At 42.7% G+C, this 14,013-nt stretch overlaps 1 protein-coding gene across 2 annotated transcripts; it reads right to left on the bottom strand.

Annotated features, from left to right (window-relative positions):
- Positions 1 to 499: 499 nt before the first annotated feature.
- Positions 500 to 12,876, bottom strand: SPCS3 (signal peptidase complex subunit 3). 2 transcript variants are annotated; one of them, XM_030312081.1, is made up of 6 exons: positions 12,617 to 12,876; positions 11,073 to 11,146; positions 8,702 to 8,778; positions 7,099 to 7,233; positions 5,035 to 5,150; positions 500 to 4,098 (listed from the first exon to the last, which is right to left on the bottom strand). In XM_030312081.1, the coding sequence occupies exons 1-6, from the start codon at positions 12,757 to 12,759 to the stop codon at positions 3,966 to 3,968; spliced, it is 678 nt and encodes a 225-aa protein (XP_030167941.1). In that variant the 5' UTR covers positions 12,760 to 12,876; the 3' UTR covers positions 500 to 3,965. The 2 variants fall into 2 exon arrangements, with proteins under 2 accessions (XP_030167941.1, XP_030167942.1); XM_030312082.1 differs by lacking the exon at positions 7,099 to 7,233 and having other exon boundaries at positions 12,617 to 12,873.
- Positions 12,877 to 14,013: the final 1,137 nt, after the last annotated feature.

The following is a 14,013-nucleotide window of genomic DNA, read 5'->3' as shown; positions in this document are numbered from 1 at the left end:
TCTCTTCTGAGGTAGATAAGGGATAGATAAAAGGTGGAATTTTCTGGAAATGCGTAGGTTCAGGGCAGCCCCGCGAGCCAGAAGTGTGAGGGCTGGGGGCCAAACCGGTGCAGGCTCGGCAAACCAGACCTTGACACGGAGGCACCCGCATTTCCCAGCAATTTCTTCAGGAGCTAAGCACGCATCTTGCAGATTTTGAGTCGGGTCTAGGTTGTGGTCTTCTCGTACTAGAGTAAAGCACTTTCCAGCTCACTCCTCCTTCACTCACTACCCCTTGGCTCGCTCACGATCAAAAGTGAGGGCTGGGAGAACACGGGTCACAGAAGCAGGAGGAGCGGCATCCCGGCCTCCACTCAGCAGCCTAACGGGGCTGCAAGGAAACAAGACTCACCCCGCGTCACCGGACGGAGCTCAAGAACGGAAGCCGGCGGCACTCACCAGGCGGGGAGAGTGTGGGCAACAAAGCGGCCCCCGCGGTTTGGCCACAAAGACAAAGGACTTCATTCATCAGCCGTATTTATTAGGCGCCCGTTCCGTGCAAGGCACTGTGCTAGGCGCGGGGAAAGATACAAAGACAAATCCGACAGGACTGCCCTCAAAGAGCTTACAGTCTAGGAAAGGAGCATACAGTGTCTGGAGAAGACATTTTAGATGTAAATAACCTCCCCCCACCACCCACCCCACAAAAAGAAAAAAAAAAAATAAGAAAGAACTTAAGTTCACTCGACTTGGCTTCATTTTCTTCTAGTTCAGCAGCTTGACATAAAAAGCATGTATCTGAAAGTCTTTTAAAATGCACACTTTTACTCGTAAACAAAATTCATCTTCATTAGAAAAAAGGGCTGTTTATTGCAATTACGAAAATCCTCAAACATATTCAGTATTTTCATGAATTTTTCTTACGAATCTGTTATTTGTAAACAATTTCCTAAATCGCTTCAAAACGTGCAACTTTTGAAAGAGACCTCTTTAAACCCACTGGCAGTCACACAGAACATACACGGGCTCTCTACTAAAAGCAAAGTGTCTGAAACAAATAGGTGGTGTTTTACTACCAAAGTTCACAGCTTACGGTTTTTCTCCCTACACTCATCTCACGTCAACTCAAAATATTATAAAATAGCACCTCCAGTAACCTATACCTCAAAGACCCGAAGCTTTCAATCACGAAGCTTTAGATAGAATATTGGGGGAAAAATGTCTGATACAACCTTAAAGACCCATCTTCGTGCTATTACTAAGCCGGCCAGACCCACCAAAGAACTGTAAAACAATTCCAAAATAGGAAATTTACAATCACCCACTTTCCCATTACACCCTTAGGAATTTCTGAAGTGTCAGTTTTCTGTTATTTTCCTTTAAGCATCAAGAAACCAAATGTAATCAACTGGGGAAATAAAAAAGCACCGACAGAGCTTCTCCAGGCTAACCTGCTACAGAAAAGGACGATGTGAGCGAACTGCAAATTACTTGGCTTCTAACCAGAATTCTTTTAGGTACGTTTCTTGCAATCGTTCTCCCTTCCCAAGATCCTCTCTGGACTCAGACATTTCTAACACTTAGGTTTCTGTTCAATCTGAAGCCTTGGACTTCGTAAGACTTCTTGAAAACACAGTCACTAAGGTAGATGATATGCCGATCAAACTGAACACAAGGCCATCTGTTTTCATGAAGAATCCCGGTCAACCAACAAAGCCGTGCGACCCAAAAATGAGTTCCTGAGACAGAGGTTTCTTATTCCCACGTTGGAGCATCCTTGTCCTGAGCAGTTGCCCGAAGTTCAGTAAAAACCAAAACCTAACCATTGTGCTACTGGGATCTTTCCGCTCCTCTTCCTCACCCAACTCCAAAGAAGTGGGCGAACTGGTCAAATAAACTTCAACTCAAGTGAACTTCAACATTCATCTCCGGCAACCTAACACATGCGCCATCACAGAGGTGTAGGGAACCACCACACGGGCGCCTGCACCTGGTTGGAACCGCAGGCTTATTGTGGTGCCCGCCTTCACGAATGCACCCTGGGGTTCAGCCGAGACACCTACGGATACTACGCTTCCACGTGTAAGATCTGTACAAACTATAGAAAGTTAAATTTTCTGGGTATAAAATCTAACAGAAATAAAGTCAAATCAGGAGGAACAGTTGTGTTTTAGTCTTCTGGTCGCCTTCCCGTCGTCACATTACTAAAGGGCTTTGCTGTTCAGTCTCTGCTGAACAGATACCACGCATTTCAGACTCCTGTGGTTATAGAAGAACCACTGTTTAAGTTAAGGACTCTCCAACTCCGTCTTACAGATAAAGAAACCGAGACCCTGAACAGCTGAATGAAGAAGCTGGGGGCCACACCCACTCTGGTATTGGTGATCGGACACCTGCAACCTTTGACACAAACCACGGGATCACACACAGTGACCGCTAAAACCAATGTAAGGAAATGGGGAGGTGTTTCATAGGAGGTAAATGGAACAACTGTTAGCTGAAACCTATTCTTAGAAAACATTAGCCCTTTTTGGTTACTGCTGAGAGTGTAACTACAGTGTCTGGTCTTGCTTTTAAGGGTAATTGATTTGTACTTGCTTCCTTGAGGACATTTATTTGTTCACAGTAAGAAAAAATCATGTTAAATATGATCATATATTCAACCGTGTATTATTCTGCATTTAAATTATTTCTATATACATTTGGATTCTTCTACTTTTCACAAAGTAAAATTAATTTATGCAGAGAATGAAATGAGAGATCCTCTCTGTAGAAGTTGTTGGCAGCCTGAAAATTAGTCACTTCCATACAGGATGGGAAACCGCTTTAAGGAGAGGCCGAAAGAGGGTCCAGGGTCACAGAAAACATAATGAAAATTGTAAGTGAATTCTGATTAGCCGGTAATCAGAGCTACAGGAGAAAGGACAGGCTTAGAGAATTAATCTGAGGGAACTTTTAACTCCCTTCCTTGCTAGGTAACCGCAAAGCAATTCAATAAACTTCCGGGTGTCAGTTTCTTCATCTGCAAAGACCTAACATTCGAACTACTTACCTCATTAGATTATCGAGGAGAACACATAGTAAAACATATGAGAGTGCTTCTAAGTGGGAAAGCACACCAACAAATACTGATTATTATTACCGCAATAATTATTAAAATGGGGACCTACAAAAAATTTTAAATAATTACCACTCAGTGGCACGAGGCATGCTCACGAAAACAAACTTAACTCAGAAGGTAAACCATGCAAACGTTCTCAACTTTCAATGGCAATGCTAAAAATTCACACAAAGATATAATACAAAGGAACAATTTTAGAGAAAGCACTGAGACACACATATTTGGTTGACTTAAGAGACTTTAAAGTGAGTTAGAATGATTTCCAGCTTATAAAGAGGTATTTAGTCTTTAAGTGGAGAAGGTTGCTCGTCACCTGTAAGAAAACCAAGCATCATGGGGCATTCCTAAGACAAATGGAACAAAATCCTGTCCCTCTTGGCTGTTTTATAAACCAGGTGTCTCACAAATAACCATCTTAATGCTTCCAGTAATGAGACACACCCTCAAAGAGAATGTCCGCTTCTGAATCACATCCGATGTGAACCTGCATGAATGCAAGGCATAAAATAGCATTCTCGTAACTCCACAGGCGCCTAAAAGTTTTAACAACTCTTCATGCTCACTTTCTATTCCATAAAGAATCATGGACATACGGGGAATATCTCCAAGATAAATTTGTTACAAATCTTTATTATGTAGATGTCTTATTTTTATAATACTCCACTCTGGTGGCCTTCTTTTGTGTGTGTTTTGTTTGTAAAATTGAGTCTACATAGCACATTAACCTTTCAAATATGCCTTTTGATGTTAGTCTTATGCCCCCGCCCAAAAAAAGTAACAACCAAAAAACAAATGAAGATACAAGGGAAGAGAAAAATGAGATATGATTAAGTATAAAAATATGTTGCTTCAAATTCAGAATAATTTAATAACTCTTCGTTATTTCATATGTATCTGGAAATGGGACAGATACATGACCTGATCCTGTCACAAGAGGTAGAATTCCAGCATTTGGTACAACGTTCCAAGACAGGGTTAAAGTGACATTCCTGTTTCCCCTATAAAAAGATATAATAATAAACGGATGTCAGCAGAAACATTTTTAGTTCAAAGAAAACATTTTAATTCAAGCACTGAGGCTCAAATACTATAGAACTAGCTATTTGTAACTGGAACCCTCATCTATCAACAGTTTTCTCGTCTTCTGAAATCCCAGGGACCCGCATTCTATTTGCAGGCATCCCATAATGACCTACCTAAATTCACTCAGTTACAGTTATCAGAACCACCAGCCAAAAAGCTTAAATGAGTAAAACACAGAGAATATAAAGAGATTTGAGCTAGATGTCAGCAGGCAATGATTTGCAATCTAATTCTATCCTTATCTAGATTGTGAACACATCACAATTTCTCACAGCTGGCAATTTTTCGTCTGCAAAACCAGAGCTTTGGTTAAAACAGCTCTCCCCTAAAATCCTTTCCAATGTTTACTCGCAGAGCTTAAGAGCTAAAAATGACCCCAAAAGACCAGCCATTCTAATTCCTTCACTGGGTGTGAAAGGAAACTGAGGTTCAGGGAAGTTCAGAGAAGCACAGCAAGAGCCCTCAGTGTCACCTCCTGGATGAATGCACTATTTCCCCATTAAGGGTCCCAGAGAACGTCCCTCCCCATGTTCCACAAGGAGCCCCCTGCCAACCACAGTCCTACCGCAGGTGGGACAGCCCAGGCCCCCTGCGCACTTGGGACTAGAAGCATCTGAGGGCTTTCTGAGCGTGACTGGGGTTCACACACTGCAAGAAACTGTGTGCTTTTCCTAAACCCCAGTTACTATGACAGTATTTCTACCCAATCCTCTGGTTTGGATCCGTATACTTTTCTTCTTTCTCAACTGTCCTCTTTGTACCCTCTAATCTTTTTCTTTAAAATAAAAAATACTTCACATCGTTCTCTCCCCCGCACAATTACAAGTAAAGAAGGACAAAGAGTTGCTCACTTGAGGCCATTTCCATCGTCAAAGAAAAAATATTTTGTTTTCATATCTTTCAACAGCAGCTTTGGATTATCGCCTCGCAGAACAATCTTGTCCCAAAGGACTACTTGGTTGAGAGCCTACATTAAAATGAAAATGAATTAGACAGCTCATCAGAAATTCATCTCTGTCACTTCAAATTCAAAGCAGTGCTAAGCAAATAGTTTAATTTATATTAATAATACAACTTTTGAGGGAATTGCTAAAATCTTAAAGCACACAAAACAATAACAAGAGGATACACATAAGAAGTTGAGCTTTGCTGGGACAAAAGATGATCTCCCAGGAAATCACTGCTTTTGCTAAGGCAACTGTCATTTAGGGCCCCCACAGCTTACTCCGAGGCTGTAGACCTACTCGCTCTCCAGAGAGAGGCCCTTGGAGACACAGAAGGGATTAGAATCCCTGGAAGGAAAGCATTCTCGTAAATCACCTCTCCTGCCCAGCTCAGTGTGGACTCTGCATAGTGTCAGGGAAACTGAGGCAACTATTCCTGGTCCGTCACACTGTTAACAGGGGTCACTGCAGCCAGATTAGATCATGAGTATTTATGTATCTCCAAGGTCTTTAAATTATCGAAGAATCACTAAAGAAATGAAGCCTTCTAAATATTTTTCCCTTAAATTAACCATAGGCACATCATTGTTTCATTTATGGCAACATTCTAGAAGCCAATTCTTTGAAATCGCTATTTTGACATATCAAAAGCAAGTTCTGTTTGGAAAATGAGGGGCATAAAATGAAGACAAAACACATTTGTGATCACTACTAAATCCCAAGACATCTGTTCTTATAAAGCTATTATGCATTATTAGCCTGGGAGGCCAACTGCTAGCATGTGGGGACTGTGCTCACTAAAAAGGAATGTGGAAGTAATTTCTAAGAGGTTTCAAATCTTCACCATAAAACCGCGAAGATTAAACAGAAACATCGAGACTGAAGAACACACAATCAAAGATATGCCGAAGTGAAATGACATCTTCTATACATTTATTCATTCACCAAAGCAATGATGTGTCAAAGTTCCAAGTTGTATTAACTTACTAGTCACACTGGGGTAAACCAGAATTATGAATATGATTTAGGTACACCTGTTGCCAAGGTGACACAGAAATTTGGATAATTTGTTGAGACCTGTAGAATAGTATGTGTGTATATAGTCATTACTCTTACCTTCAGAATAAGTTTTTCTAAATGACCCTTCTAACATTTTGTTAATTCTCAAGGACAAGGACAAAAACTCCTCCAACCCAATAATCCGAGTGCCTAACAAATTCTGTGGTATAAAAGATACGCTCAAAATAAATGTAAAACGAATTGAAATACTAAAAACTGCAGTTAACTAATCAAACCAATCAACAGATAAAGTTGATTAATTTTTCATCCCTTGAAAGGAAATATAGTTCAAATAACATACAGAAGTAGACTCATCTCTAAATACGAATTACCTCCAGACTGTATGGTAACAAACACGAGAGTGACTTAGGTGAAATAACAAGGAAGCACATTTTAATTCCATGGATTTCACTTTTGTACTTTAATTCATTTATCACAATCATTCACTTGACACTTTCAGGGGATTTCTGTTTTAGTGACATTCCATACAAATATCTCAACCCTTACTCTTATTTGCAAAAAAAGCTCTAAATCAAAATGGACCAGTAAGTTTCAATCTACAAATTAACAATTTTAGTAGTGTTTTAACCTAATAGTTTAGTAGCTTTTCATTACAAAACTTCTGATAAAGTCTAGTTTATGATTAGAAAGACTACTTTTAAGTAAATAATTGGTGAATCCCATACAACTCCAAAGCAAAGGAAAATATTTCCCAGCAGACAAATGTTAACTGGAGATATACGGCTTGGTAAGACTATCAAAATAGTTCACGAGAAGAAAAATAGAAATACTTAGATGGATTTTAAACTAATCTGACATGATTCAAACATTTGTCACCTTTACAGTTTTTAATTACATACATGGGTAATGAGAGCTGTAAATACAGCTCACAGAGTTTGCTGATTCACTTACCTTTCTCCAGTCAAAGCTGTGGAAAGAAAACTTTGGCCTGAAGAGTGGGACACCCGAGCAGCAATGCCTCACCCCCATTTCCTCGTACACCCAGCATTCAGCAACATCCTTTCTGACCTTATCATTGGAAATGGTCTCCGAAGATTTTCGATCACAAATTATTTTGAGCACAAACCCCAAAAGATGCATTTTTATTTACAAATGATGTGCACGGTACACGTTACTACTTTCGGACGATGTCATCACTGACAGTCAAGGCAAATTTGCAATTCAAATAGTATTCCTGACCAATGTTGAATTTTCTCAGCCAACTTTTTTATTAGATCTCAGCTCTCCCCTTTTTTAATCCACTGTGGCTAAGCAGCTCCAAAGAGAAAGAAACCCACCAGCTCTGCCCCTTTCCTGTTGCTTACATGTGGTTGAACCGTTCACATTTTCAACCTGTGATTCCTTTGCAGGAATCTTTTCAACCATTTTTTTCCATTTTGTGAGGATTCGTTTATTTAAAAATAGGTAACATCAGAGGCACCTTGGAGGCTCAGTGGGTTAAGTGGCCAACTCTTGATCTTGGCTCAGGTCATGATCTCACGGTTCGTGGGCTCAAGCCCCATCCATATCGGGCTCTGTACTGACAGCATGGAGCTTGCCTGGGAGTCTCTCAGTCTCTCTCTCTCTCTTTCTCCCTCCCTCCCTCTTTCTGCTCCTCCCCTGCACGCTCTCTCTCAAAATAAAAGTAAACTTAAAAGAAATAGGTAATATCACCCACTTAATTGGATTATACTGCACAACCTTACAAAATGCTGAAAATGAATGAAGAAATGCAGGCAGTGTGGTCAACCTCCTGCCCGCTGAATTCCTCCTCTTCCTCCAGGGACGCCGCATGTTGTAGGAGACATGTAATCACCTGACTGAGGGACTGAGTGTGAATATTAACGTCAGCCCGTATTGCAAGTATTAGTAAAGCTTCTTTCCCTTTTATTTTAAACAGAGAAACACACAGATCAACTTCTTTCCAGTATGGCGCGTGAGGAGCTTGGAAGTGGCCACTCCATCCTAACAGCCAGTGAAAAGCTAATGAACTGAAAAACTGGCAACTCTTCCTAGATCCGTAAGAGAGGAAAAAATAGCTCTGAACGGTTTTCCTTATGGATTGCCCCGTCTGCACCCCAATCAGGGGACCACAATACTAGAGAGCTACAGAAGCAGAAAAAAGACAGAGGCTACCAAAGGAGATGTTTTCTTAGTAGAATCACCTCTCCGGAGGCCTGTGATTTTTACCAAACTCCTCAGGTCAGATACTCTGAATATATAAAATTTATATTCTTGGAGCACCTGGGTGGTTCAGTCAGTTGGGCGTCCCACTCTTGATTTCAGCTCAGGTCATGATCTCCCTTTTCGCAGGATTCTAGGGATTCTCTCTCTCCTCTCTGTCCCTCTCCCATGTGCTCACGAGCACACACTCTCTCTCTCTCTCTCTCTCAAAATAAACAAACATTTAAAATAAATTAATAAATAAAATGAGGTTTTAATGATCTATTAACTAATCAGGTTTTAAAGACCTATTAAAACTTAGATATGTGTGTATATATATATATATACTTACATTATTTTTTGTTGAATATTCTGCTGATAAATAAAGAAACAATTGCTTAACATTCCAATCAAATATGTTCTCTAGATGTAAATAAATTAAGGAATATATAAATCATGAGGCAACATACCACTTTTAAACCACTCTTGTTCATAATTATCCACAACAATACTAATACTAAAATAGAAAAAAAGGAGGTGGGCCAGAAACATAGTGAGACACTAATTTAGTAAAAATACATGATATATATATATATATATATATATATATATATATATGTACATATACATACATGCCGTAAAATCTAGCTCATTCCAAAGAAAAATATATCAGCAAGATTATTAGCATTATCACCCCATACCTCTAGGCATTACTAGCTGAGATTCTTTGGTTAATAATAACAGAGCAATACAAAATTTAGCTTTCTGTGACATCGACTAAGTCTAAAAGAAAGAGGATTTAATCCTTCAAGCACTTTCGATTCCATGGATGTTCTAAAGGATAACCAGCCCTCGCCATTTAAATTTACTGATAAGCAAACATGAACTAGCTCATGTTAATTACACGAAGTATAATAAATTGTCCACATTGCTTTTGGACACATGCCAGCAGAGATCAAAATGTCTCAATCCATGAAGTGCTTTGGTAAGAATATGCAGTTGAATACCAATTTGATTTCATCAGCCTATCAGAGTGAAGGAAAAAAAATTCATGGGGATTCAACACAAGAGCTGTGTCACTGGGAAATGAACGGAGTTAATGTTTGCATTTTTATTAAGCATTATATGTAAATGGTGAAGTCTTTTCATTATGTGCATTTTCATACCAACAGCAACACATCTATTTCATTCCACGTTTAGACATGTGTATCCGCTAAGAATCACACTACTTCAGAAGAATGGAGAAGTCTAGGATAGCTCTTTAGAAGAAAGGGCACAATTTCAAGTTTAGCAGCAGCATTAAGAAAAGCTGACTTAACTACAAATGAGACTGAATATGTACAGTTGTTGAGAGATCAGGAAATTTCACTGTAATTCTCCAGGTACACAAAGCTACTACTTTCACAAGAGATCCAAGCTCCTTACTAGTTTTAAAATGACGTGAAGACTCAAAGGCAGACATACCAAGTTTACCATCGGACTGTTGTCACGGTGCACTCTATTTCCTGAAAAAGTGTCTAGAGAGCGAATTCTTAGTCTCTTTCTAAACTCAACATTTTATTTCTAAAAAGTCCAGTTAAAGTAATTCCATGGCAGTAAAGAGCCGTATCAGGTAAACTCTCCGGGAATGTTATCTGCTTCGACAGACAGGTGCTTTACCCAAGTTCAGACAGTGCCATCACCAGAGCCAATTATAATACCGAGGTCTTAAAGAGCCAGGTGACTGCACTGGAAGGGGCAGGGAACAATGCTACCAAGACCCTAGAAGACTGGATTGGCCAAAATGAACAGTTTCCAAAGGTAGAAGCTCAAGATAAAGAGAAAATATTAAATCACCCTCATTTTAAATTAACTCCTTTAAATATTAAGATTTTTCTGACTCCTATGATAAAAGTACTTATAAAAAAACGATAATGGCAAAATGCTCATACAGTTTACCAATGACCATTCTGATAATGATCTTCTAAACCTTAAGAGATGCCAATTCACTTTTTTAACCTAGGTTTCTCTCTGCTACTGTAAAATATGGATATTTTACTTGGGACTGTACATAAAATATTCCATCTACGTATATCTGCTATCGTAAAATATGGATCTATACTTGGGATTGTACGTGAAAGATTCCATCCACATAGGCTGAGCACTGGTAACATCTTTCTTTCTGTAATCCAAACAACCTGGTATTTTCTTTCTGAAACAGATTCAAACTCTCTTACAGCTTTCAATCTAGTTAATGTTTCTGTAAACAATTTAAAGTAGGTTCATAAAATGATTAACTGAAGAATCCAAAAATAATTTTTTTCAAAGTGTGAATGAAAAGGTATGAAAACTCTTACTAATAGAAACATAGGTATGGAAACTAAAGGGTGCAGATGTTTATCTTGAGAAACTTAACAGAAAAAGACCATGGGGGAAGGGAAGGGGGGAAAAAAAGAGTTACAGAGAGGGAGGGAGGCAAACCATTAGAGACTCTTAAATACAGAGAACAAACTGAAGGTTGATGGGGGGTGGGGGAGAGGGGAAAATGGGTGATGGGCATTGAGGAGGGCACTTGTTGGGATGAGCACTGGGTGTTGTATGGGAGCCGGTTTGACAATAAATTATATTTTTAAAAAAAGAAACTAAAGTGTGGCTGACTCAGGAGATAGTCAAAAATCACTAAGCAACATGTGTATCATTATACAACTATAGAGAAAGCAATAAAACATTTTCTTAAAGGATATCAGCCGTTATATCAAATGTAATGAATCCCAGATCACTTCTTTCTCTAGGTCCAGTGAAGTCTTCTACATTTTTTCTAAAAATAAAGACAAAAGTATTATCATCCTTGAAATATAACAGCACATACAATTCACATAATTCCATAAAGCTGGACGCACAGGTGGAACAGCAATCCCAGAGAGAAACAAGTAAAAATCAGAAAAACCTGTAAGTGTGAAAACAGGATAAAAATTTTAATCTGATGCAAAATGAGGTCTTTCGCCATATTCATATACCTTAACAAAGAATCCCTAGCGGGGTGTAAAAACTGCTCAAAATGTAAACACTTGCTGTAAAGCACTTTGACAGCATGGGTAGAAGGTTCCAGATGACTACAGGTGGTGTGGAAGAAGCTAAGATATAGTGATAACCACTGTTGTTTGTTGAGTGCTTATTATGTGTCTGGGCCAGGTGAAGAATGTATTTTCTTTACGATCTCAATCCTCGCGCAACAAGCCTACAAGTTGGGTATTATTTCCATTCTAGACAAAAGGAAATTAAGGTCCAGGACGGTACGAAACTTGCTCAAGAATAACACCAGCTAACAGTTCCTGTGTCTATTTGAACCTAAAACACAGTATCTAATAAACTGCAATAGAGAAAAAAAAGGGGGTGGTGGCGGGGGGTGGAGTCGGAGTCGGCGATTAGAGGACTGGCTTGCCTGCCACTCCGACAAAGAAATCAAGGAAACTGACGTTGAAGAACGAGAGTGAACTTGATGCAAGATGGAACAGAGAAGAGGTGAGAACCAGGGGGGGAAAAAGCAACGTATCCAAGAAAAAAGTGCCAGAGAACCAACATTATGAAGGAAAAAAACCCAAAAGCACTCACGAAATGACAACGTCATTCTGGAATCCCATTTTTGGCATTTTCGCCGATTTATTCACGCGGCGGACTTAGACCATCTCCACCGCGCCGCATCGGCGAGCTGGAACGGCGACCGCGCTCGGCGCATCCCGACCCCTCCAGCCAACTTCAAAGCGGCAGCAGGCGTGCGCCGCCGGCAGAGGCAGGAAGGACAAAAGCGGCGGGGGGACGGCGGGGCCGGCCCCGCGCGCTCACCAGCGGCGAGGCGGACCGCACCGGAGCCCGGGCGAGCGGGCGGCGCACCGGGCGGGCTGCGCGCGGCCGGCGGCGGCGCCGCCGCTCTGCTGGTGTGTTGCTCCCTCATTGGCCAGGCGTGGGCGGGGGAAGTGAGGAACAGGAAGGAAGCGGAGGCACTGGCCTGAGTAACACTCAAAATTAAAATTTAAGAGCAAGCCCGGGAATTTGCGGCGGAGGGGTGGGAGCTCGAGGGGAAGCCGGGAAGCCCGCGACGTCCACCCGGGCGTCCGCCCTCGGCGGCGACGGCCGCTCGGCAGCGGGGAGGGTGGGGGCGGCCCCGGGGCGGCGCGGACGCCCTGCCCCGCGGCCCCCCCCCGCCCCCGGCGCGGCGGCCCGGGCTCGACGCCCACCCCGGCCCGGTCCAGGCGCCCCGCCCCGCCGGCAGGGCCTCGGCCGCACTCACAGCATGATCCGCGAGACGTGCAGCCGCACCGGGACGCTCCGGTCTTTGAAGGCGGTGGTGATGAAGCAGCCGAAGGTGAGCGCCGCCATCACGCTCAGGGAGAAGGCGAACAGCGAGTTCGCCCGCGACAGCACCGTGTTCATCGCGACCGTCTGCCCCGAGCCCCGTTCCACACGCACACGGGGGACCCCGTTCCGGCCGCGGACCGGCTCCCTGCGATCCGCGCCGCCTGCGCCCGCGCGCGTTCCGGGAGCGCGCGCCGCCGCGGCCCCGCCTCCTTTCCGGTCCTCCGGCGCGCGCGCGCGCGCGCGTCCGCCTCCCGGGACACACCCACCCTCGCGGCCTATCGCCTCCACCAATCAGCGACGAGCAAGGGTTTCGCCACGGAAGACCCGCCCCCTGTCCTGGCTTCCTCTCCTTTGGCCGCTAGGCTCGCCCACCCTTCTTTCCCGGTCCTTCGGTGTGGTGGTCAGAGTGCCGGTATTTCATTAATTTACGCTTGAAACCAACAGCAGAACAAGTTCGTTTGGAGTGTGTTCTGAGGCTGCGCGTTGGAAGCAGCACTTTACAAAACTCTTACCCTTTGTCACATCGGGTCAAAGTTACAACAGTTTTTTGGAGGGTATGGGACAGAAAGAGTGGCCGCCCGGTTCCCCAAAGCAGTGTGCCTTTGCTTTACTTTCCACGTCAAACCTCAGTCCAGTTCCCAGTAATGCTTTGCCTTACAACTGCAGCTAAAGCTGTTTCTGACGGTTAAGAGCTGCTGCTACCAATTTTAAATATTTTCATTTTAACGTGACAGTTCCCATAACTAAAAGAATAACCTCACGGGGTTCTTAAGATCAAAGGAGATAATTACTGTGGGGTTGCCATACAGCACAATGTATAAATATTTTATTTTGCTTTTTAATTTATTTTTGAGAGAGGAGAGAGAGAGACAGACAGAGCACGAGCGGGGGAGGGGCAGAGGAGATAGATACAGAATCTGAAGGAGTCTCCAGGCTCCTAGCTGTCAGCACAGAGCCAGATGAGGGGCCCGAACCCACGAACTGCGGGATCACGACCTGAGCCGAAGTCTGACGCTCAACCGACTGAGCCACCCAGGCGCCCCTTAATGTGTAAATATTTTAAATTAGCAAGCCATCGATATGTAACGGCCCCGAGTCTTGGCTCTGCACTCCGGATCTTCATTCCCAGGCCCTCCTGTCTCACACTTGCTTTTTGAATCTGGCCATTCAGTCCACTGTGTTTGGTCTGCCTGTGTGCACTGGACTGTATCCCCGCATGACACGTTAGCTCATTTGTTGACAACAGCCTGCTGCTCTTGACATATCAGACTAGTTTCTTGAGTATCCTTGAGGGGCCATCAGAAATTATACCAGGGGCGCCTGGGGAGC

Source organism: Lynx canadensis, chromosome B1, assembly GCF_007474595.2.
Source record: "Lynx canadensis isolate LIC74 chromosome B1, mLynCan4.pri.v2, whole genome shotgun sequence".
Taxonomy (NCBI): Eukaryota; Metazoa; Chordata; class Mammalia; order Carnivora; family Felidae; genus Lynx; species Lynx canadensis.
The sequence above is the reverse complement of the archived record's forward strand: the minus strand, read 5'-3'. Positions and strand labels throughout refer to the sequence as shown.

Coding starts and splice junctions, on each gene's coding strand:
- SPCS3 (XM_030312081.1), bottom strand. CDS start 12,759: ATGAACACGGTGCTGTCGCGGGCGAACTCGCTGTTCGCCTTCTCCCTG. Junction 7,234..8,701: donor AATATTCAACAAAAAATAAT/GTAAGTATATAT, acceptor AAATCTTCGGAG/ACCATTTCCAATGATAAGGT. Junction 5,151..7,098: donor ACAGCTTTGACTGGAGAAAG/GTAAGTGAATCA, acceptor ATTTTAATGTAG/GCTCTCAACCAAGTAGTCCT.